Below are 25,360 nucleotides of genomic sequence, written 5' to 3'. Positions count from 1 at the left end.
TGGGTGCCTGGGAGGGGAGAGGACCTCAGGCAGAGGCTGTGGGCTGGGGAATTAGCTCAAGTGGTAGAGCGCTCGCTTAGCATGTGAGAGGCAGCGGGATCGATGCCCGCATTCTCCAACGCTTTTCATTCCCCTCGCCTGGACACAGGGCCCTTTGCCAGGGGCCCTCTGCCAGGGGCCCTCTGTCCTCTGGGGGCTGTGGGGAGACCATGGTGTTCCTGGGCCGCCCAGGGGAGGACGACGCACAAGGCTGCAACAAGAGCAGCGTGGGCAGTTTGACAGGGGACCTTATTTTCTCCCTCTTTCCTTGACAGACGTCAAATGTCGCCTTGAAGTAACGTGTCCAGTTTTGAGCTCCCCCGTAGAGGAAAGACATCAGTGAAATGGAGCAACGTCCGTGCAGGGCCACCAACAGGCTGAGGGAATGGAGGGGTGTCTCTCTGAGGATGAGCTGAGGACAGTGGGCACGTTCAGCTTGGAGAAAGAGAAGATCAGAGGGCTTACGCATGACCTCCCAGCTCGCGGGAGTAGGCCGCTGAGTAGGGGAAAGGCTGTCCATTTGTCTGGTGCTGGACGAGAGGGCGACGGTCAGCAGAGTGAAACTGAATCGCGGGAAGTAGCAGCAGGGCATGGGTAAGCTGTTCTTGGCCCTGAGGAGAGTGCAGCTGTAGAAGATGACGTCCAAGGAGCCTGTGGAGGTCTTCCGCTTGTGGTTTTGCATGATCTGAGGGGCTGAAGGGTTGAGCAAGGTGGTGTGGTGTTGGAGGTGAGTCTGTCTGAAGCAGGGCGTTGGAGTAGAGGCAGCGTGCTGCGCTGTGGATAGGGAAGTGTTGGATGAGTGTGTGACGGGCGAGGTACTGGGCAGGGCCCCATGATTCCTTCGATAGCTCAGCTGGTAGAGCGGAGGACTGTAGGCTCCCTTGCACGGCCATCCTTAGGTCGCTGGTTCAACTCCGGCTCGAAGGAGCGTGCTTTTGGCTCTGGCCCAGACTCTGCGGCTCCTCTGCCTTTTGGTGCTGCCCGCGTGGCTCCCCTTCAAGGTCCGGCCAGCCTTGAGCTCTGGCCTGGCGCGGAGAAGATGACCAGCCAAGGCTGCCTGGGGTGAACCCTGGTCAGGGGAAGGTGGTACCCGAGCAGTCACCTCCAGCAGGAACGCGAATGGGTGAGTTGGTGGTGGTGTGAGGGGGAGGCCGGTGGGAGGCCCAGGCTTTGGGTGCGGGGCAGCCTGGGTCCGGGGTGGGTGCCTGGGAGGGGAGAGGACCTCAGGCAGAGGCTGTGGGCTGGGGAATTAGCTCAAGTGGTAGAGCGCTCGCTTAGCATGTGAGAGGCAGCGGGATCAATGCCCGCATTCTCCAACGCTTTTCATTCCCCTCGCCTGGACACAGGGCCCTTTGCCAGGGGCCTTCTGTCCTCTGGGGGCTCTGGCTGCCTGTCATGTTCCCTGATGATGACAGCATCAAGGTGTTTATCAGGAGTAGCACATTGGCATATGTAACGAATAACCCTCTTTGTTTTAGTGTCATTAAATTAGTTTCAGAGTACTGCACACATTTCCTAATAAAATCCTAAATCACCAGTTTGCAATCTGTCACAGAGGCATCGGTGTACCTTTTTTTTTGTAAATAGTCTATCAAAGTGCTGCTTTTCAAACTTCTGAAGAAAACATAAGAAATACGGTATCTCTCTGCCTATTACTTCACTGTCAGACTTGAAAGCAGAAGTCTAAGTGCAGTTTAAGTTTGTATGAGAAAAAAAGTTTCTAAAATTATAGTCCTATGGTTTGAAGATAAACCAATCTCCTTTGAAATTCTGCTTATTAGAATCCTGTTAGCTTTAGTCCTTGAGAAATCAGATTGTGCCAAAGTCCAAATGAAAGCACAGAGATGTACCTCTGTCATGTTTATTAAAAAGTAAATTTTGCCCTGGCCTGTGGTAGTATGATTAATAGTGACTTAATTAATAATGGCAGGAAACTCAGGATCAGGTATTGCTGGTTTTTTACCTTGTACTAAAGAATACCAGTTCAGCAGCAGATTTTTGGATTAGCATAAATTAAAAGATAATTAAAGCAAATCTATGAGACTGACTCATCATTTTATCTTGCAAATATTTACAGCTACTCCATTAAAAGTGAATCCCTCTGACATTTCCACTTTAGTTAGAAGCAGCCTTTTTTTTGCTATAATTACTAATAAAGATGGAGAAAGCAGCACTGTCAGTTTTACCATAGTTCACTGTGTAAATCATCCGTATTCATGTTCAGCATTAAATAAAATTAATTCCATTCTACATTCTTCCATGACAACTCTCTCCTTTGGGGATTAATGAAGGCCTTCTTTCCAGAAAATTAAATGTAAAAGCAGCAGGAAAACATGAGGTTTGATACAGAAGATGGTTTCTGCAGCCAGTCTATACTACAGGGACTTAGAAGGTGCAAGTCATGAGTGAATTTGATACTGTAGTAAGTTTATCCCCCAGTGGTATAGTTATGCAAGACAACAGAACCATGAGATGTCAACAGTTTTCCTTCCAGTGTGTGAAGAGTTTGGACATTCACTACTTCTCCCGCCTCCATTGAATATATATGCCTTTAGAAACAGATAACGGGAGAGATGCAATTTGTTCAAAAATATGGAGGACAGAGTCCCAGCAAAATTCAAACTGAACAATGATGCAAGTAGATCTATTTCGTAAGCCCTTTTTCAGTTCAAATGTATTCTTACATTTGATCGGAAAAGCAAGCAGTGTTAAAATTTGACTGGTAATACAGTGCAACCAACAACACCCAGAATGGTGCTGCAATAAAAGTTTTATTATATTTATTAAACCTGCAAGTACATTTCTGGCACATTTTGATGTCAAGAACATCTATTTCACTAATGACATTTAAAGTTCTTTCCCTTTCAATAGCAGTAGAACAGATTTAAGAGCAAAATTACCTATAAAATCTTCTAGTATTACTTCTTGGTCTTGTTAACATTTCAACAATAAAATACTTTTCATCTTTTTGATAACTTGTGTTTGAGTAAAACTTGTCTTAAAGTCGTCTCTTCCTTTTCAATAGAGAACCTACCATTTCCTGTGCCAGTATGTTCCAGTGCTTGGTTACACTCACTGTTAAAACCATCTACCTCTTTTTCAGCTCAGATTGCTTTTAGATTCCAAGCACTGGTTTTGGTTATGCCTGCCTTCATGAAGTAAAGAACTCTCTCATACCTAGCATTTTTCCCCTTCAAAGATATTACACAGTATAATCAAATAATCTATTGGTCTTCTTTATGACAAGATAAACTGATCGAACTCCTTATGTCTCTTACTCTAGTTCTTGTATTGTTATTGTAGCACTTTTCTGCACTGGCTTTACTTTTCAGCATACTTCAGGAAAAGTTGTTAACACAAGAACTGGGTGCAGTATTCAAAGACTGCACTTCACAAGTATAGTCTGCTTTATTTTATCCTAACAGTCTGAACTCTCATTCAGCTAGACTAAAACATTTTAGATGAAGCACACAGATTACTTGTGGGATGAAATCAATAGATTCACATTGCATCATCTCTGATTCTTTTCAGGCTCACAGTGCAAAAAAAAAAAAATTGTAACAATGAATGTCTACAGTGTAGGTATCTCAAAAGGTTTTACCATCATAATCATGCAGACACACAAGCATTTTTAGACACGTTGCAAAGCACATTTTACATACCTGTAGGACTTCTTAATCTCATCATGTGTTGCTCCCTTCTCTAGGGCCAGGATTTCATATAATGCTTCCCCTGATGTTGACAAAGCACGTTGCCTTTGTTCAGCCATGTTAGCAGTGCATTACCAAAGCTGCTAATGTAGAACAGAATTTAAAATAGCGGGGACTGCAAGTATATATGGATAGTATTTCTTATTGTTAATTTTAATAGACTGTAATCAGGTAGTAAAATGTTAAAAATACATGAAAGTGAAACTAGAATAAAATCTCCTCTAAATTATCCTCTGTCTTTTAAGATATTTTACAATTATTTGAGAAAATGGAAAAGCAAAACCCGAAGAACAGAAGCTCTTGCGTTAGGTATCACTGTTCATATTAAAGGCTTGATGTTGCTCTCACTGAAATTAATGTCTAAATTTCCTACAGCATTAATGCCTGTACATAGTGTTTCCACCTAGTTTTATTCGTGTTTGTTTAGATCTACCTTCTCTAAGTCTTAGAAGAATAATTCTACTATTTGTTAAGGCTACTGGCTTCTTGCAGTGGATTAAGAGCTTTGTACCTCCGAGTATAACGTAATGCAACACTGTGGTGAATTTTTACTTTCTCAATACAAGGATTCAGATTCAGCCTAACCCATTTTAGGTTCCTAAGTTGAGCGATTAAGTTTGAAGCTTAGTCAAACTAGACTCCTTATATTGTCAACAGGCAGAGATACATACTCAGAGGACGACTGACCAAGCACTTTCTCCCTATTACCTCTACAGCATGTTCAGGATGACTGCATTCCCAACTCATGTGCCTGAGGACAGGTGGCATGAATCTGGACCTAGGCAATGGCACTAGATACCAAGAATTTACCTCAGTATTATAAAAGTAACCATTTATTGCAAACTTCTGAACGGGAAATACTGACATCAATCAGGGTCCTGTCTTATTTGAGATACAAGACTTTGGGCTGAACTCATGAGCTTGTGCTAAAATTAACAAGGTGCCCTTACAGTATAGTGCAAATAAAGGCTAAGCACAGTCCACTTCAGATCTGTTGTTCATTCCTTCTTTCATCACAGAAGCAAAGCAGACAAACAAGTGATTCTTCACTGAGTGGCTCTAATACCTCCTTACAGTTCATAATTCATCCTTCTGGATTTGAAGAACCAAACATTTTTAAACCAGACCTGGGTAATGCTAGGCAACAACATGAAGAAGCTCATAGAAACCATAATTTAAAACACCAGATATAGATACCTATAATTCATAAGAGAAAGCTGCAGCTCTTTGACAGCATACTTGCCACAACAAAACTCTCACCACAACCTCTTTATTTCTTTGTATGTTTCTCCAAATGTTGAGAAGTGATCACAGAAAAAGCCTAAAAGTGAGCTGTAACCCCAGCCATAAGAAAAAATTTCTGAGAACCAGTTTTGTTAGATAAGACTACCCACTCTGCTATTTCACCCTTCTCATTGCTGAGCTGGAAACACTATCTTGCCATTATTCATATATTATTTACTAGGCCCCATTTTGGTTCAGAACCAGCCATGTAACACTTTTAAGACCTTCAGCTTTGTTCAATACTAAAAAGAAAATCAAATACCATGTAAGTACAAACAGAAATGCAATCCACTGAGTAATTCTGGCACATAGTATCTGATTTACTAAAAGACCTAAATTTATTCATATTTACTTTGATGTTTTCTTTTTCTAATAAGCTAACACACAGTTTAGGATCTTGTGATCTGCTGAAAAAAATTCCTTTCTACTTTTAAGTGTTGTACACAAACCATCAACTAAATGGGTTGAACTTTTGTTTTTAAATTAACAGTTAAGAATGAAATTACATATGAGCATCTAGATATTACTTTACCACCTGCAGTAGTTAAAATGGTATTTGTTAATAATGGTATGTCCAGAGCGTATTTAATATAATCCTCAGATCTATCCTGATGACACTGGAATCATGCAAGGCACATCAAGTCTGTTAATGCACAAGATAATGGTGGGCAACCATGTGAAGTCACAGATATACAGCATTATTTAAAAATTCCGTTACATAATGCTGATTAGCTACATGGCAACCCTGAAGCATAAAACAAAATTAAAGTTATGATGGATTTTATTCTGAAGAACTAAAAAGTTGTGTAATTTGTACTTTCTCATAAAATAATTTTAATAACCTAGTCAGCTATGGAAATTTAAACTCACTAGCCTATTCAGTCTTCTAGTGATTAATCACCTTGAAGGTCTAGCTACTCAAAATTATTTCTTACTTATTTAAAGCAGTCCTATAAAATACTAAAAGTACAATGAGATGACAGTTTCCTAGAAAAAGTTATGCTCTCTTTATTAAGGAAGATATAACAGTTACAATTTTAGTGTTAGATACATTCCTGATGGCTGAAATTACATTAGAATCCTATTTTCAAGCTATGTATTTTTGTTCCAGCAGAACAGAGCCAAGAAAATACTGTTTCCTTCCTTGAATGACAATAAAATATATTAAAACACAATCCAAATTCTGATAACAATTCCACATCTCCTAAGAGCATGGGACCCCAGTTAATTTCAGCTGTTTCTGCACAAATGTTGTACTATCCAGGATTAACTGTCTTCTACAGGGGTTCTAATAATATGCCTTTTTTCTACAATACCCATAATTCATTTGGATTTGTGCTGAAAAATAACGCAAGGTGATTCAGATAACATACCTGCTTCAAAAAGTGATGGAACAGTCTGGCATGTATAAACTCACAACATTATCAGTTCAATATCTTGGTGTCTTTATGCCAATACAATCCAAAAGGAAAGAAGTAAGTGCCACCAGAAGCCCTGTTCCACAGAAAGCAGCTGCTGCTTTTCATCCTTCACAATCAAGGTTAAACAGGTCAGTGGAGTCGGATTACTCCTTTTGTTTGTTTGTCCAGTATCCGATTGGTTATCTCTCAGGAAGATCTATGAAAGAACAAATAAAACATTCATGGGCCTAAAGGCTGATATATCTGAGAGTTAATGACACCAAAAAATGTGGGACAACTGTGTATTTAGTTAGTTTTTCTTCTGTGCTTTACTCTTGATGGGGTCTTGAGTTTTTCTTTTTTCCCGTGCAAATGTATTAAAATTGTTTAAAGGTACAACAGTCTTGCTCTATAAGTTCACTTCTTTGAGACCAGCCATGGCTTAGGTTTACTGTATAGTCTCTTCCAGAACAGGATTAACTGAAGTCCCTTTAGGACTCCTCCTGAGTTCTTCTAAATTTTTATATCAAACCAGAAGATGCAGGGTGTCTTCTCACCTTCTGATGGAGTTTCTCCTCTAACTTATACCATGAAAAAGTCTGGATGACCATTCCTTTCCATTTGGAATAGAGGAAACTGTAAATGCCAGACTTAAAAATCCAATCGCTCTTGGTATGTCATCCTTGGAACCAAACAGTTCATCTGTTGAACTCAAAAAGTTCATTTCCCAGATCACCCAATTCCAAATTGTATGTTTTTGTAGTGGGTTGGCCTTGGCTGGCTGCCAGACCCCTACCCAGCTGCTCTCTCACTCCCTCTCCTCAACAGAACAGGAGTAGAAAATAAGACGAAAAACTCATAGATCAAGATAAAGATAGGGAGATCACTTACCAATTACTGTCACGGGCAAAACAGACTCAGCTTGGGGAAAATTAATTTAATATATTGCCAATTAAAATAGATTTGGATGGTGAGAAACACAGACAAAAATTAAAACACCACCTTCCCCTCACCACCCTGTTTCCAGGCTCAAATTCACTCCTTCATTCCCAACTCGTCTACCCCCCACCCCTGAGCGGCACGGGGTCGATGGGGAATGGAGGGTTGTGGTGAGTTTATAACAGCTCCTCTCTGCTGCTCCTTCCTCCTCACACTTTTCTCCTGCTCCAGTGTGGGTCCTTCCCACAGGCTGCAGTCCTTCACAAACTGCTCCAGAGGGAGTCCTCCACAGGCCACGTTTCCTGTCAGGAGAACCTGTTCCTGTGTGGGCTCCTCTCTGTGGAACACAGTTCCTTCAGGAAATATCCGCCTTCTCTGGCATGGGGTGGATGGCCCGCAGCAAAGTGCCTGCTCCACCACAGCCCCCTCCACAGGTTGAATGGAAATACCTGCTCCACCATGGTCCTCTCCACAGGCTGCAGGGCAATCTCTGCTCTGGCGCCTGGAGCACCTCCTCCTCCTCCTCCACCTCCTTCTTCTTCCCTGACCTTGGTGTTCGCAGGGCTGTTTCCTCACACTTTTCCCTCACTCCCCACTGCCATGCAGTGTTTTGCTCTTTCTTAAATATGTTTTCCCAGAGGTGCCACCAGCCTGGCTGATGGGCTTATCTGTGTCCTGCAGTGGGTCTGTTGTGGAGCTGGCTGTATCCAGTCCCTGACCTCCTTCCACAGGGGACTCCCTACAGTGCCCCGCTAGCTAAATCTTTTCACGGACACACCGTGCAGTTTTACGTAGACTAAATTCCTGCAAATGGTTTCGTGGAGCCCCATAACCCAGTAAAGTCTGCTTTAGCAAGAGTCAGTGAGTTTGTGCTTGGATTCTACTGCAAGGCTGGAACTATAAATCAATATTTTTTTTAAAAACCCAAGTGCAATTAATTACGTTCACATAAAAATGCTGTTTATGAAAAAGGAAGCAACAGTGTGACAGCTGATAAAAAGAAATTGTTAAATGGATGCTTTTTAATGTGAAGCGTGTGATTTTAACATTTCTCTTGTTCTTAGGTATATTCTTTAATTTAAAACATGCCCTCAAATGTCAGCTTTGGATGGGGACAAGGCAAGGCATATTTCAAATGAAAATGTGAGTGTTTTTCACAGTTATGAGAAGTCAAAATAGCATAGCCAAAATATCTCTTCCAAGACATTAACAACAGAGTAGGTACACCTAATTCTGTTATGCTGTATGAACACAATAAACCAGATTATTCAGTCAGCTTGCTTGATCTCAATCTTTGAAATGACGTTATCATTTTTGCAAAACAAAAGTACACTTTTTAATGGTAAGAAGAAATTAAGAGGAAAAAAACATAAAAGGAAGAAAATAAAATCACTTTCAGGTTGCCCTAATCCTCTGTACTTACATACATGCTATTACCACGAAAAACATCACTGTTCTGCGATCTGTCACATGCCTGGACCTACGGTTCTGTGTAAGCACAGCTCCCTCTGGTGTGTTGAGCTAGCACTGCTCTGTAACCTGTCTTGCTTTTCTTGTAAGCACTCTTGTTTTGTTTTAAGGAAACGAACACAATCTCTGCAAATCTAAGATTTTCGTTTGGGGATTCTATATCCCAAGCACATTCTAATGAATCCTTAAAAGACTCAAACTTTAATGAATTGTCATAACTCTTTCATCAGATCAGCTATATAATTTAGAAGAATAAAACATATAATTTATTAACTGTTCACTCTTCTCATTAATTTTTTTTTTAATCGTAACACCTAATAGTGCACCACAACCCCACTGTGGCAGGCAATGCAAACCCAAAAGACAGTCCTAGTCCCAAAGGACTTTATATTTAAAAAGTCTTACTTACACTTTACACTTCATTTATATGTTGTACGCATTTCAAAACAGACAAATCGGAACATGTCTGGAAATGCAAAGTTGCATATCAGCCTATAAAAAATTTGAAACATGGCCCAGACAGAGCAGGAGGTACAGGGTTGCTTCAGAAGCCTCCAGTTACACACAACCAGAGCTAAGGGTTGAAGAACTCTGAGTCACTCTGGTCCTTCCTCCTACCGCTCCCTCCTTCTCCTGGCTCATAACAAGTTCAGGAACTAAGAGCCTGGAGCTGAAAGACATACATGCATGAAGGGACTGGCATCATTGCTGAACAGTGGTGTGAATTTTTAGCTTCCAAGGCAAGGAAAGACAATTTTTAAAAGCTGAATTGTTTTCTTAGCTTGTTGAATCTGGCAGTGTTAATATTGACATCATCAAAGCATGTAGGAGATACAAGTGGTCAGATAGAGCACTCCTGACTTTCATGGAGAACCTACAGCTTCTGACTCTTTCTTCCAATAGTGACGGAAAGAAAATTTCTGATTTTACTCAGAGGAATTTGGGGACTGAAATAAATTATCTTGCTGACGTGCTTTAGTAAAGCCAGCAGGTTAAGGGAGGTGATCCTACCCCTCTACTCAGCACTGGTGAGGCCACACCTGGAGTGCTGGGGCCAGATCAGGGCCCCCCAGTACAAGAGAGACATGGACATACTGGAGAGACTCTAGCAAAAGGCTGCAAGGATGATGAAGGGACTGGTGCATCTCTCCTATGAGGAAAGGCTGAGACAGCTGGACTGTTCAGCCTGCAGAAGAGAAGGCTCAGGCGGATCTCATCAATATATATAAATACCTGAAGGGAGGGTGCAAAGACGACAGAGCCAGGCTCTTTTCAGTTGTGCCCAGTGACGGGACCAGAGGCAACGGGCTCAAACTGAAACATGGGATGTTCCCTCTGAATATCAGCAAACACTTTTGCACTGTGAGGGTGACCAAGTGCTGGCACAAGTTGCCCAGAGAGGTTGTATGTAAAGTCTCCATCCTTGGAGATCTTCAGAAGCCACCTGGACATGGTCCTGGGCAACTGGCTTTAGGTGGCCCTGCTTCCTTTCCCCAAAACTTCCCTAGTGTGATTACTATTATCACTAATTTCTGTGCCTTGTTCTGCCAAAAAGGTGGTAAGAACATTAGCAAGGATGTGGGAATTTATATTGGTGACTGAGCAGAAGTGACAAGAGAAAGAAGGCAGGTGAAAAGAGTGAAACAAGAGCTCCTGCAAGTTGATGACTTTTCACAGATGAATGAATGACAGTCTGAAAAAGAAGACCCAACACAAGTGAAGCATGAGGATATGAGTAAAGTATGGTAGGCTGGTGAGATGAGAGAATATGTACACTGAGAAACTGTGTATACAGGGGTAGTGTGTACTGTTTTTTCACTCTTTGGGAAGGATCTATCTTTTGTTTCATTTTTTAATATTGTGCTATGGTGATGTCAATATTAGTAACACCCAGCTGAGCAAGCTAATCAAAGGGCAAAAGACTGAGCAAGTGGAAAAGGATGCTTCTGCTAAGATGTGCTGGGCCTCTAGCTCAGGCACAGGGACTGATTTCTGTTGAGAAGGGAAGAGTACTTCTGAGGCAGCTATGTCCCAAAATGTTCTTATAGTCATTTCTTTTTGGCCAGTTATGCTTCACATGCTCCTGGACATCTAGTGCCCTGTTTGAACTGTATTGCACGCTCCCTGTTACATAGTCAATCAATCTCCTAAGGAAGAGAGAATTGGTTTAAGGTACTTTCTTCAAAGCGAGCCTTTTTAGATCTCAGACAAGCCCAACAATTCTACAGCAAGAAATTACATTCCTCTTGCCACATTTCTCTGTTATAGAATAGTTACTGTCATTATGGCTTCAAAAGTAATAACAGAATTGATTTAAATAGTATGGTTGCATTGCATCCGTTTTTAAATACATATAACTATATTGGAAGGAAGGTATTCCATCTGGTAACCCATCTGCAACTCCATCTATACAAGAAGTAAGTATTCATAAGAGAACATTCATATATTTGAATTCTCTGAACATATTGTGACCTTCTGTTACTATTCACATAGAATATCTCAATTTAAATATGTTGGGTTTTTAATATCTTTCAACAACTGTAGTATTGGAAAAAAAGTAGCAAACTCAAGAAGTATGAACCTTAAATGAACAGTCAGTTGCATATTCAAATTGCTCATGCCTTTACGTGGTCAGTTTGACACAGAGAAGCAATCCAGAACTGTAACTTCTTAGCTTATTCCAGTAAATCCAGTTCAAATGTTGGTGGGCTACCTAAGTGACATGATATAAACATTTTTTCCCTAGAAATTAAATTAGAGGCTTAAAAATGATGTTTTAAGTAATAGTAATATACTTAACTTTGTCAACAAGATACTCAGTGGAACACTGGGAATTTTATTTTCATCTGTGGTTTACAAGAGAGTTCCATCTATCCTCCCTAATTTAAAATAGGTCATGGAGGTAGCCATAACTAAGATGTAAATCATAATAATCTCTCTGTCTTTAATTTAAATTTCTTTCTGAAAAGCAAAGGATAGGAAGTCCCTAGTTTATATAGCTTTGACAACTCAGACGTGAGTTATCTAGGGCTTCAAGTAACAGTGAAGAGAGACCCCTAATTCCTTATTTAGGCAGTGCCTTGGTAATTAATTTTGCAAACAGCTGTAACTCTTGAAGGCAGTATTCTACCACTTCTTATCGTAAGTTAACAAACTCACAGTTCTGGTAGCAGGGTTATTCATTTTAGCACAGTCTAATCAGCTACAGCTAAGAATCAGGAAGATTATCTTGAACAGTATAAATAATTGCTTTGACCTATTGCTCAGGTGATTTTACCCAAAACAGATTAGAAAACAGCAGTACCACATCTTCTCGGTACCTGCTCCTTGGGAATCAACAACTGCTTTCAGTCCTCCCCACCAGGTACAACCTTTCTCCAGCACCTAACAGTTCTCTCCACCTGTTCCTCCTTCACACAGTTTTCATAAACAACCACCCTTTGACATCTCCTGCAGTCTTTGCCTAAGCAAGCTCTTTCCTGAAATCCCCAACATTGTCCTCAGTTCCATCCTGTACCTATCCCCCAACTATTCTCTCCCAAATTCCTACAAGCTGGCTCCTTACCTACATAGTTCCCAGGAGGGAGGGGATGCAGCAGGGGAGTAGCCATTTCTTTTTAAAGCGTCATTAATCCTTACAAAGGATTTATTATCCTGTCTTATAAATGCTGACTTAATTGATGGCTGAGAATGGTAAAGTCTTTGTAAAGTGCTGATGAGTAACTATCTTAACTTATCTAGATCCAGAAAGGAATGTCTGTTCAAATGGTTGAGTTAAAAATCAAAGAATTAAAGCAATATGCAATCCCAGGAGTAGAAGAATTGCAGATTAATGGGTGGGAAGACAGAAGTCTCAGATATATTTCTTTTCTGAATATCACTTACTGGGAGAAAGTAAAAGTTCCTAAAAATTTATTTAATCAGCATAAATATTTCACCAATAAAGTAAAGAAGCAAAAACATAAACATGAATGCTGTTCTCCACATACTAGCTGTAGAAAAAGCCACTGGAAATATTTCCCAATGATTCAGCAGACTAACATTTCAGTGAATTAGTAGCTTCGTTGTTAACCATTTATCACAACTGTTCTTAGGGTTTTTTCCCCCCCTTATTATGACAAGACCTTTCAGCTGGAAAATACTCAGAGCTGAAACTCAAAGTCTGAACCCGTGGGCTTACAGTTGGCTCAAGTCAATCTGAGGGCTGCCAGCAAAGGAGCAGTCCAAACTTTCACCGATTTTTATTCTTTTTTTTTCTTCTTAGTTTTCAGTTAAATCAACTTGCTAGTCTGACTCACTCCGTGACTGGCATCATTACCTGAGCTGATGCAATGGAAGTGGTGACATCACACCTTTTCAGCAGCAGTAAAGTCTTACATTGTCTTCAGCACACCACAAAACCGCACCTTAAAAAGTATGTAGGGGCCAGAATACCATACAAGTGCAAAGCACAAGTAAATTCTGTGGAAAATAGCACGAATTAGGAGAATTAAGGCTCCTCTGGACTTGTCTGTGGCTGTAGGGCAGGCCAATGTTTCACAGCGTATTAAATATTTTGGAGGCTTCTGCTGCCAGCTTTACAGTGCCATGGGTGCGTGACACAAGGCGCTGCTCCAGTTGAGACGCTCTCTGCCAATTCAATTTGTTCAAACAAAACTTTGACAGGTTAACTTTGCCGCGGCGGGATGACTGCTACGGCAGGCATCGGTTGCCCACACAGCCCTAACCCTCTGTGGTTCCGGCACCGCGTGTTCCTCTGCAACCAGGATAAAAGCAGACAGGCGGCATAAAATCCTCACGAAGCGCTCTGCTAATTTGACAAAAATGTAATCATGTGCCCACACCTGATCCAGATCAAATTTGTACTGCTGGGTGATGTGGCATGGCCCAGAGCCAGCGGTAATGATTGTGGAACCACAGTGCTCGGCTAAAGCTTCTCCTGCACATGAATTAGCCGTACGGGAGACTGTAAATACAGAATGTGGCCTATCACTGTGGAAACAGCTTGTGCAGGCTCCCCAGAACATGCCCCGATCCGCACAAAAGAGACATAGCATAACCCCTTGCCAAACCACCTTTCTTTCTACCCTTAGAGGGAGGGTGCTGGGTTAGCCTCTGACTGAGAGCATTAAGCAGGGGAGGGAAAAAAAAAAGGAAATTACATGTCTGAGGTTTTTCTTTCGGGCAAGTCTCTTATAAAAATAAAGGAGTGTACAAATGTCTTTGTTTCCCTGCCAACTTTTATAAGAACTAATTAAGACCAAGGAGAGCTTCATTTTCCTGTTTATTTCATACCGAGAACAGCTAATGAATTTAACCTATTGATGATTTTGCAGCTGCCTGCTTTAATTTGCTTATGATTGAGAAACAAAAACTTAGTGTAACAGCAAGGAGTTGCCAAAGCCGCGGAGCAGTCGCTGGTGCGTGATCCAGCTGTGTGATCAAACTTAGTGAGGCAGCTGTGACAACAGAGCGCGGGCTGTCCTTCTGAGCAAGAAACCAGTATTAAAATTATGGCCGCTGCTTAGTAGTTGCTTATTTCCAAGTCAGCTGATTTGTCCGTAATAAGGTCAATATAATCATAAAGGTATAGAGTGCTGGCATTTATTCCCTGCTAAAGAGTATCGTGCACTTTTCAACTTTATGATTTATCTATTGATTGCAATAGAGAATTCAGGCCACAAAATTCAGTGGTAATTGCTATCAATAAATGAAGAATTATGCTTTACCAGAAAACCATCTTCGGGGGTAAATATTCACAGGCCTTAGCATAACTCATATTCCTTAGTTTAGGCAAATCAATTACCAGGCATTTATTATATTGAAGTCCTATGGACTTTATGGAAATCACACTGAATTCAATAAAGAATTTTATGGCTGCTATAAAACCTACAAAATAATTTTTAATGTCCTTTTGATTCAGAAGGTGAGATCCCAGCCCTCTACAAATCAGTGACAGAACTCCTGATTGAGATTGACAGAAAATGAGCACCCAATCATTTGCAGCTCTCATTTATAAAATTTTCCATAAATTACTCTATGTGACTGGGGAACTTTGTGGGTTTTACTCACATTAAATTCTACAGGTTTTTTGTGGGTTTTTTTTGTTTGTGTTTTTTTTTGTTTGTTTGTTTGTTTGTTTTTAAATCGTGGGGCGGATGATTCACTTCAGGGGAAGCAAGTTACTTTATTTTCTCGCTTTCCTTAAAAACCAGCTCTTCAAACTTTTACATGTTATTTCAAAATATTATTTCAAAACAATTCACAAATATTGGACAGGGATTCTCAAACCGTGGTATCCTAGCACCAGAGTACCTAAGCTACTGAAGAAGGCATGTGCAGTCCTCGGGAACTACAGCTGCCCTGCTGCACCACGGGTCCCCAGCCAAGGTTAACCCTGCGTGAGCTCATGCATGAAGCTTTTTACAATTCTAACAAATGGAAGATAGAATATCAAATAACAGCGAACTCTCCATATTTGCACAGTTACATGTTTTTTATACTCCAAAATCACAAACGTGGAGATATGAAGCTTTTCCTGGGAAGCTGGGCAAAAGCCTTCTTACAGCAAGTAGAAAGTATTATATTATTAGTACTAAGTTATTAGTATATTATTAGTATTAAAGTATTGTAAGGACTTCTGGTGGGTGCATGGAGTCTATGCCATAGAAAGGTGAAATGATTTGCTGCAGTATGTATGTCATATCACAGCAGAACAGAATCCATATTATGTATTACCTGGTAACAGTCAGTATATGCTGCTACTATTCGTTCACATCATGATCTCCTCTGCTGGTGCTAGGCACCTGACTTTGTAATTGCTCATCATCAACTTTTGATGTCACAATTCAAAATAGACAATTTGTAATAATGGATTTCACCAATTCTTCCTTTTCCTATTTGCATATTATTTAAAAGTCACATGCAATTTAAATTAATGTATTGCTGCAAATTACATACAAAGCAATGTTTGTTCCTACAATTGAGAAGTGGCAATTATAGGCAAGTTTGCATGATGAATATTTGTTCATTTTTTCCAAGTAGTGTTTAGAAAGATCTATTTAATCAGTTGTTTCCGCAAATGGACATTCCGGCATATAGACACAATAAACTGACAAGAAACCAAAACTATATCTGAAAACTGAATTACAAAGCAATTATGCTTTGAATTCATATGCTGTTTGGGAGCACAGCTTCATGCTGTACATTTTTTTCCATATCTTGCAGTAAACCAGTCACTTGTAATGCCAGTGGTATTGACTTACAGTGTATTAGACTTCTAACAAATTAAAATCAATTCTCGCATTATCTGGGAATTGATTATCTTGGCTACAGATGCAATGCCATGTAGTATGCCCACAGATCATCCAGTTCAAGATCAGCAGCTATTTTTCACCAAGTTAAGCTATTTGGGCCTATTGGTTCCCAAATCTTTGTACTCTGCAGCAAAGTATCAGGATCTTTCTTTAGAGGCTTTACACTCTTTCTGTCTTTTTAGCCAAATTACAGGTACTGCAGAATATGTTTTTTCTACTTATTTTGTGTAATTATGAATTGAGTGTATCAGTAAAAACCTCCTGCATACAACTGAGCAGATGTCATGGTTTTCCCTGCTTTTAGATATTCTATAAAACACGCTGTCTTGCAGGTTTTGAACAATTTGCAAACTAGTATATTTATTCAGATTTTGTACATTTTAGAATGAAATTGCTTAGTAAAGAATTATATTAACAAATATTCAGAGTCCAAAGTGAGATGAAACATTATAAAAGTTGCTTATTTTCTTAGGCCTGTACTTGTAAAAAGTGGTCTACAAACTTCTAGTCATGTAATTTAATCTAGAAAACTGCTGACATGGTATTGATTTATGTAGATTTAACTGATGTTTTGACACATGACTGGAGGGTGCTCTCCATAATCCCAACTCAGCAAAGCATGTAAGAACATGCATAAATTTAAGTATATACTTTGTACCACTAATACTTTATGCCAATTAACCCATATTTTCGCCACAAATTCTGCTATGCCTGTCTTGTATCATAAACATTACATATATATTCCACATATAAGTTATACATTCCATATATATGTTACATATTTCACCTGTTACATATATCAATATATTTTACACATAAATTCCAAATAATATCTTTATGTGAGATTTTACAACTAGATTTTGTAAAATGAACTACTTTTTGAACTATATAGTATCTGAGTAATCCCTTACATAATCCTGATTTACACCATGTAGGTGAGCTTTTACGATACAGACGATGTGGTCTAACTGCCGGCTGACTCCAAAAGGCGCACTGCCATCGCCAGTTATATACCTGCACCTTGTACCAGATCTGCTGTTTGGCTGGTCCCACTTTTTGGGGGGGACTAAGGTTTGTTTTCTGCCAGCTTAACTCCCTAAACTCTCCTGGCTTACTCTAGAGCTGAGAATCAGTACTGGTAGGAGCAAAGAGCCAGGAGAAATGAGATGGAGGGGCATGGCGTCTCTGCACAGCAGCATCTAGCTTAGCACAGATGTATTATAAAACCACATTTCCAGTGCACTCCACACCATTAAGAGGCCCAGCCTCTGTGTTTTAGTGCACTACCCCCCCCCAGCTTTTAAACAAGAAACTCACCTCTAATTAAATGCAAAGCTGCTCTTAAGAAATTGATCAAAAAATGTTCTCCTCGTACTCAGACTGGCTTTTATTGGACACAAAAGTCAGTTTATCAGAGTTAATCCTTTTAGTATGCACTTGTCTTACAAGAACAATTTTCTTTCATTTGATGAAGACAAAGGAATTCAGGAATTTCTGTAAACTAACCCTCTCATCGCTTTGTTGCATTTTTGTTGACATATTGGCAACATTCCTTCCAGTTTTAATTGGATTAAGCACATAGAAATTTAGTGAGTTGTAAGTCAGACAGGATTCCAACTACCTTTTGCTGTTGTTAAAAACAAAAGGTCTAACAAAGAATAAACCTGAATAAAAACAGAGGTAGTCTCGTGAAAGTAATGAAATCTTCTTGCTGCATTTGCTCGGGTAGTTAATGGGAAGACTGGCAGAATGACAGATGTTTTTCCGGACTTTCAAGGAGAAGTCACGCTAATGCTAACCCCAACACATTCTTTCCTTCATAAAGAAATGTCAGGATGCTACATGGTGGAAAAACATGAGTTGCTGCAAATATTTAATCCTCTCACTTTTATTGATCGGATGATCGGAATGGAATTACCTTCTACTGCTATAGGTTTTGATAGAAGAGCAGTCCCACCAATTAGCTAAAAAGCAAGCACAAAAAGATGAAATACCTGATTAATTTTTGATGCAAGCTCAGATTTAATGGAGAAACTAAAGTAGGATATTTGAGCATCCTTTGAAAAGGCAGAAAAAAATAACCACTTGGAATATAATGGAGTAATTTAATTTGAATACTAATTGGTATATATTTTTACTACTAATGTGATCCTCTGGATGTAATTGTTAATTCTAGTCATAGTTAATATTTATTTCAACTTAACTCTTTTTGTGAGGGAATAATTGCACAAAATGGCACTTTAATAAAAATAAAATTGAATAGTAAAAAAGCCACAGTGCAAGAGGAAGGTAGGTGTAATATAAAGACTGCTAGGTTCCTGCATGTAGTCATCCAAATTATCAGATGTGAAAGTGCTGCAAGTTACTCCAGTTCCCATTTCGGATTTGCTTCATCCACCAAAGTGAAACTTGTTAAAGTGTCCTTTTTGTTGCTAGAAATTTTCCAATAGTTTTAGCATATATAAGAAAGCAACTATTCTACATTCTCATACAAATAAGCTTCTGCAACAAGGGAGTGTGCTCATCTTTAATATAACCAGAAATAAATTAAAATGTTCTTTCGCTGAAAAATTCCAGTCTTATTAAGAAAGGTCTCATTTTTGAGCTTTAAACAACAAATTGCTTTCCTTTAGTTTTTGACAATGTAATACAGTGAGATTAATAAGACACAATGGCTTCAGCCTAGTTGGTAAGCAGGAACTTTAGCTCATTATTTCACTTGTAGCAGTACTTGATATTCTCAGTTTTCATATTACAAGACAGCTTTACCATATGCCAATAGGCCAGTAAAGAATTAGATGGGACACCAGGAATCTTTTGAACCTAAATACAACCTCCAAATCCAAACCTAACTCTCAGTCCCTAATTATGGGACTCCTTACTTAATTATTTTTTTTAAATACAAGTCAAAACTGCTTTAAAAAAATCCTTGTTAAGACTGTGCTGAAAATTACACCTTCATGTAAAGAAATCTAGAAAGTATGTGCAATTTTAATGAGGTATTGGGGCAACATATAAAACATAAAAAAAGGTTACAGATCCAAATCAAAATAAACCACTACATTTTCTGAAGACTGAATGGGTGAAAGATGCTCTATAGCTTATCACGGAGGCTACCAGGTACTGTAAGCTGAATGGTATGTCGAGAAATGATTCAGCTGGCAAATGTGCAATGCATTCGTTACATCTGTTCATAGGGGTCCAAACCCACTTCCATTACCAACACAAAAAGCTGAATTTCAGCTTCTAACAAAACCATTAAACTTGTAAGCTGCACCTCTGAAACTGCACCTGGAGTTCTCATATCCTCCCACTCTGATATTAAAAATATTCTGTGCATCAGCTGTTATTATGCATGTAAAAATGACACAAAGAGAAGCTTTCTCCACAGGCTTATGCTGACACCAACGCCCTTAGTCATTTTAATGCTACTGTAGTATGAGGATTTTTGTCCAGACAACCATAATACTGAGAAAACCAGAACTTCAATCGCTGAGACCATTTAAGCTGTATGTGCTCGAGCAAGTTTTCTAGAAATGCATTTAAGAAAGAATAACAGCATGAAAAGAATCACCTTTTCATGCTGTTATTCCCAATAATATCTTCAGTGGAGTTACAAAAAGCTGTCTTTGAACCGATATTAAATTTTTGACAGTCTGCAGCTGTGTTCAGAACTGACTTCTGTTAGCCTGTTTCCACAGTCAGTCCCTGTTCCTGGAGGCTATAACTTGTCAGTAAAAAACTCCAGTCTTAAATTAAGCATAGCAGGGAATTCTTAGGGCAGAAGCAAAGAAAAACTGAAATCCTCTGGGATCACTCTTTTTAACTTTGTGCTCCAGCTTGCTGGTTTTGGCGCAGAATTGGTACACGTCCATTAGCCAACGTCAGTTTAGTGAAATAGAAGTTATTACAAATATTGAAAATATTCTAAATAGTTTTCAATATAATATTCAAAATACCAGAAATTGAAGCAAAAGCAAACAAACTGTCTGCCCAAGCAAGTCAAACTGACTTAATCTGCCTCTGGAGCAGAGTGACAAAACCTGTAGCTGATGGGAACACGGTACACCTGACACAGCTTGTCTTCGCTGACACTGCCCTTCTACAAGGTCCACCCTGACACTACCATAAACAAAATCACTTATCCCACTTCATCTGATTGACTTTACAGACACAAACCGAAGCATCTTAATTAGGAGAAAGGCTGCGCTGTGTTGCTTCTTTTCAGTGAAGAGAAAGGCAGCTTCAAAGAATTACTTGAATGGCCTGCTGTCTTTCCCTTAATTATTGACTATGAAATTAGCCTTAGGCAACTACTCTCTAGGTCAAGCCTCTAAAGCGAGGAAAGATGAACCTGGGCCACGGAGTAGATAAAGCTACTGCAATACGAGTGCAAAAATGATTGGAAACTGTTCCCAGAGGAGTTAGCAAAGGTTGACAGGATATACTAAATACCGTTCTTCAGGTCTCTTCCAGATCTTGGACTCACTCCTTCATAGAATTTCCACTGTTGACCTGACTTATTTTGAGAGCATGCTTATTAAATTTGCAGATGACAGAGAGCCAGGAAAGGCTGCAAGTATATTGAAGGACAGGACTAGTATTCAATCCAACCGAAAAAACCAGGTTGAGGAAATCACAATGCACTCAGGTAAAGGCAAGTACAAATTATCCCACTCAGGAAAGACAAACGCACAGAGGAGATGGCTAAAAGCTCTGCAGGAAATGATCTGGGGGTGCAGGGGATGGCAAACCGAACAAGATTCAAGAATGTCATATTGCCACAAAAATACAAACAAGCCTGCTGCAGACCCAGGGCACGACAGAGGTAAGGGAAACACCAAATGGGGACAGAAGTACGCTTCAACTGGGCTGCCAGATGTCTGGAAGTCCTATGGAAGTATACGGTATTCACTCAGACAATAACTCTGGGTAGAAAAAAAGGATGTATCCTGATATGCCAGAGAAATGGCAGTTGCCAAAAACAACATATAAAAATGCAGTTACTGATGACATAACAAATGAAAAGACATTTTTCCCATCTATAGAAATAACCCTGCCTTTTATACCATGTAACTTCTTTAGTTAAGAAGAAAAGCTAAAAGCTCTCTTGTGCTTGTCTTGATCATGTACCTGTACAAATAAATATTTTCTGTGTTCTTAGGGTGTTTTCAAAGCACAAGTACGTTATACCTTTGAGGATCTTTATTTTCCATTTTGTACAAGAACATGGGAAAAGCATCGTCAGAATGTTCAGTACTGTCAGTGTTAGCTGGCTGTGACCCAGAGTGGCACTGTGTGCCACGTGGTTAGCCCAGTAGAATGTCTTGCTGCAGTACGTGTGTGATTTCATCCTCTTTTCATAGTAACCAGGAAACTAAACCAACTCTGATTTTGTGATCTTCCAGCTCTCCAGTTTCACATGAGTGCCCTTCTTTGTGATAGATCTGGCTGTCAGCAACGCTGCTTCTTTGCTAGACAGGATCCTGAAAATGATAATGATGTGTAAAAGACGTTAACTGTAAATGTGAAAAGAATCATTGAAACTTTAACGCTCCCTAAATCGGAATAAATTCTGACGTATAGTCTCTATTAAAGGTTGTATCTGCCATGATAAAGAAGCCACAATACACAGGGCTTACGTAGGTGAATGATGGCACCTCATGATGCCACGTGATGCATTTAAGAAGTGCATCCATAGTGCTCAAAAAACTCCAAGGTTCACAAGGAAAACAACTTAATTCAAACAAAATGCTGTGAATGAACACTTCGGTGTTGCTATACCCCTGTAACAAAAATAAGTAAAAACCTCTTTTCTGTGCTACAAGCTCTCAACTTGCAGCAAGACAAGACAGCAGACAGAATAGGCAGGATGTAAAACACCGAACACGAATTCTTTTTGCAACAAATGTATTTAGGCTGAAAATATGTGACTTATGCAGTAATTCTAAGGCTTCATCTATCATCCTGAGGTGGGATTCTTCCTTGTCAACTCATACAAGAAATCATTGCCTGGCTAACATTAGTAACTTACTCTGTACTTACTAAAAATTACAAAAATTACTAAAAATAGTAATTTGTGTCCTGAAAGCAGAACACTTACGGAATCAGTCACTGCCTGGAAGTCTATGCTTACTTCATAAGAATGTATTTCAAATTCCTTAAACGTATTTATGTAACATTAATTAGAGATGAAAGATAATTTGATTATTAGCGAGGGAGAACACTGGTTATGTTATTTAAGGATATACTGGCTCAGACTGAGCACTAATGTGTTAAAGAACTAGTTTTAACTAGTCAGATGGAAAGTACGTAAAGCTGATAGGAACCGTAGAACACATTATCAATAATCTTTATTTATAGTTTGACCTTGTAGGATTGAAATATACACCAAGTATATGCTGTGAAAGTAAGAATATGCTTTTTTTCCCCCTACAAAACATGATATATTGTTCATAAATTGAATTTTAGATTGACTAGAGTAAAAATCCAACCTACCTGAGTACAGAAAACTAATTTGTTATTAGTAGAAAAGAACCAAAAGCAATTTTGAAAAATGAATGGAGGACGGAAATCCTGACTCCAGTGAAGCTGATGGAGTTCTATCAGTAACTGAAATGCACCATTGATTTAATGTAAGCAGGCCATATATTAGTAAACTGTCAAGGAATGCGGATGAAAACCTGACATACCTTAATTACTGAAAAAAAAGAAAAAGGCTGAGTATGTTTGAATTATTACATGCTTATTATATTTTGAATTGTTGCACGTGTACATTATAAAATCATACTGTGAACGCTTGTGACGTTTTCAAGAAATGGGAGAAAAAAAGCTGAAGAAAGCTTTTAAGGCGAGGCAGTTGATCCAGTGTCCTTTCTCAGGTGTCTATATATCCTTGCGGCTACCCATGAGACAAGGTAGGATTGCAGTTCTGCAAAAGAAGGAGGTGCATTTGTTAACTTTGTAACTCAGAGTGAAATGGCCATCAGTCCACAGCTATAAAACTTCTTGCTTCTACAGCTACTTCAAACAGATGCAAATCCTCTACACAAACCACCTATTCTTTCCAAATGGCTTCCTCCAAAGCCATATCATTGCCTATAAATAACCGTTATCATGTGAAATCTAAACCTTTCTGCCAGTAAGCAAGCACTTAGAAGAACAATGTATTATGCAAAATTAAATCATATGAATCATTTTGCAAAATCTGATTTTTAAGTGGGTACAGGCACTTCATGTATTATTCAAAGAACACAAAGGTTCCCTTACCTATCATGCTATATTTAGGATTTTGTTTATGATGGAGAAATAAAAGAGATGAAAGGATGGAAAAAAAGCAGCTGCAGGGAGAGACAAAGGGAGGCTTAGTCCTCAAAAATGAAGCAAAGTTTAGTTCCAAGTGTCCCAGCTAATGTGATGTACGTAGCTGCGGACCAGACCGCCTCATGAATTATTCTGTTTCTTCCTTAAAGTCTAATTCCCGGAACTGTGTGGTTTCCCAGGAATCTCATTTTTTACCTTAACAAAAACTACATGGTTTTACCTCTGCATCTTGGAGAACACCACCCCTCCACACTCTAAAAAACGAACAGCAAGGATTCAAATGCAAATGCAAACTCCTCCGTGTACCGCTTTTGAACCGATAATGCATTTTACACAAAACTGTCTTTCCACGTCCCATTTTCGGGTAGCCGCGCAAGGCCGGCGCTCAAGGCCAGGCCGTACCGACCGCGGCCCAGCCTGCCGCGGACACGGCCGGAGAGGCCGGGTCGCGCCCCGGGGAGGCCGCCCCGCCCCCCTCAGCGAGGCTCCCCCAGCCCTCAGGGCGCAGCCGGAGGGGGGAGGGTACACCGAGGACTGACGGTAAACGCGGGCACCGAGTCAACACCCGTCCCCGACGGCCTCTGCAGCCCCCCGGGCTCAGCCCCCTCAGGCCTCGCCCGAGCAGCGCCGGGCACGGCACGTGCCCAGCCCGCCGGCGGGAAAGAAGGAGGGAGGGAGGGAGGGAGGTGCCGCTCCCCGCCCCTGCGCGGGCAGCGCTGCCGGCCGCGGAGCGGGGCGGGGCGGGGCCCGGCCCAGCCCGCCCCCGCCGGCCTCAGCCCCGGCCTCGCCGCCGGCCGCGGCCGCCACCGAAGGCGCGAAAAGGAGGGCGCATGCGCCTGCCGCGGCGCGCGGGGCCCGCTGGCGCCGGCGAGCCACCCTGCTGCGCACGGGCGGGAGGAAGGGGAGAGTGGGTAGTTACGTGATGACGCGCTGCGTGTCGCCCGTCGCGCGACCCACGCAGAGTCCGTCGGGCTTGTGCCTCCTCCTGGGCCAGTGCGCTCGGGGCTGTTCCGAGTGGGGGCGGGCGGGGCGAAGGCTTCCTCCCTCCTCCTCCTCCTCCTCCTCCTCCTCCTCCTCCTCCTTTCCCTTTCCCTCCTCCTCCTCCCTCTCCCTCCTCCTCCCCGGGTCCCCTCTTCGAGGGCCCAGCCCCTTCCCCCCGGCGGAGCAGGGCCGTGCGGCGGCGGCGGCGGCGGCAGCAGCAGCGGCGCCGCCTTCTCCTTCCTCCTCCTCCTCCTCCTCCTCCTCCTCCTCCTCCTCCCGGCCGTGCCGGACAATAGGGGCGAGCGCGGCGTGTGTCTCACCCAAAGCGGCCCCCCCAGGCCGGCCTCGCCTCCATGCGCGGCGCCGGGCAGCGGGGCTGACAGCGGCTCCCGCCGGCGGCAGCGAGGCCGAGGGAGCGGCGGCCCCGGGCTCCGGGCCGGGACTCGCCGCCTCGGGCGCTGACTGAGGCGTCCCGCTTCGCCGCCTCCCCCTCGCCCCCGGCGGCCGTTCCCGCCAGGCTTTGGCGGCGGAGGACAAAGGCCCGGGGCCCGGCGCGGCCCGGCCCGACCCCCCGGGGGGTGCGGGGGCGGCGAGGAGGCGCCGGGCCCCCGCGGGCTTTTGCCGCGGGCTTCCCCCCGCCGCCCCGCTGCGGCGAGCCCTGCGCGGGCAGGTGCGGCGGCGGGCGAGGCCGCTGCCCTGCGGCGGGTCGGCGCACGGAGGCTTCTTCAATGGAAGTATGTTACCAGCTACCGGTGCTGCCGCTGGACAGGCCGGTGCCGCAGCACGTCCTCAGCCGCAGAGGGGCCATCAGCTTCAGCTCCAGCTCCGCGCTCTTCGGCTGCCCCAACCCCCGGCAGCTCTCGCAGGTAGGCACCGCCACCGGGCCCGCCGGCTCCCG

The 25,360-nt window shown here is 41.8% G+C and overlaps 2 protein-coding genes and 2 non-coding genes across 8 annotated transcripts in view; 3 read left to right on the top strand and 1 right to left on the bottom strand.

Moving 5' to 3' along the window:
- Positions 1 to 24,497, bottom strand: part of DNAJC5B (DnaJ heat shock protein family (Hsp40) member C5 beta) — a 65,785-nt gene extending 41,288 nt beyond the window's left edge. The window contains exons 1-6 of the mRNA XM_069779447.1: positions 24,401 to 24,497; positions 23,428 to 23,498; positions 22,934 to 23,089; positions 21,498 to 21,644; positions 6,407 to 6,650; positions 3,702 to 3,832 (exon numbers count right to left, since the gene is read on the bottom strand). Of these exons, the coding sequence (XP_069635548.1) occupies positions 3,702 to 3,808 (107 nt within the window). The 5' untranslated portion in view covers positions 3,809 to 3,832; positions 6,407 to 6,650; positions 21,498 to 21,644; ... (1 more) ...; positions 23,428 to 23,498; positions 24,401 to 24,497. The remainder of the gene's footprint in view (positions 1 to 3,701; positions 3,833 to 6,406; positions 6,651 to 21,497; positions 21,645 to 22,933; positions 23,090 to 23,427; positions 23,499 to 24,400) is intronic.
- On the top strand, positions 46 to 118 carry TRNAA-AGC (transfer RNA alanine (anticodon AGC)). Its single transcript has one exon. It is a non-coding gene; the product is annotated as a tRNA-Ala (tRNA).
- Positions 878 to 966, top strand: TRNAY-GUA (transfer RNA tyrosine (anticodon GUA)). Its single transcript is given in 2 exon segments — positions 878 to 914; positions 931 to 966. It is a non-coding gene; the product is annotated as a tRNA-Tyr (tRNA).
- Positions 24,498 to 24,501: 4 nt separating the features above from the next.
- Positions 24,502 to 25,360, top strand: part of PDE7A (phosphodiesterase 7A) — a 78,500-nt gene continuing 77,641 nt past the window's right edge. For 4 of the 5 annotated variants that reach the window (XM_069779435.1, XM_069779436.1, XM_069779434.1 and 1 more), the window contains exon 1: positions 24,502 to 25,328. In XM_069779435.1, coding sequence (XP_069635536.1) covers positions 25,191 to 25,328 — 138 coding nt within the window. In that variant the 5' untranslated portion in view covers positions 24,502 to 25,190. The remainder of the gene's footprint in view (positions 25,329 to 25,360) is intronic. The other variant, XM_069779440.1, reaches the window with a different exon arrangement.

Source organism: Haliaeetus albicilla, chromosome 3, assembly GCF_947461875.1.
Source record: "Haliaeetus albicilla chromosome 3, bHalAlb1.1, whole genome shotgun sequence".
Taxonomy (NCBI): Eukaryota; Metazoa; Chordata; class Aves; order Accipitriformes; family Accipitridae; genus Haliaeetus; species Haliaeetus albicilla.
Note: the sequence above shows the minus strand (reverse complement) of the source record. Positions and strands in the feature narration are given on the sequence as shown.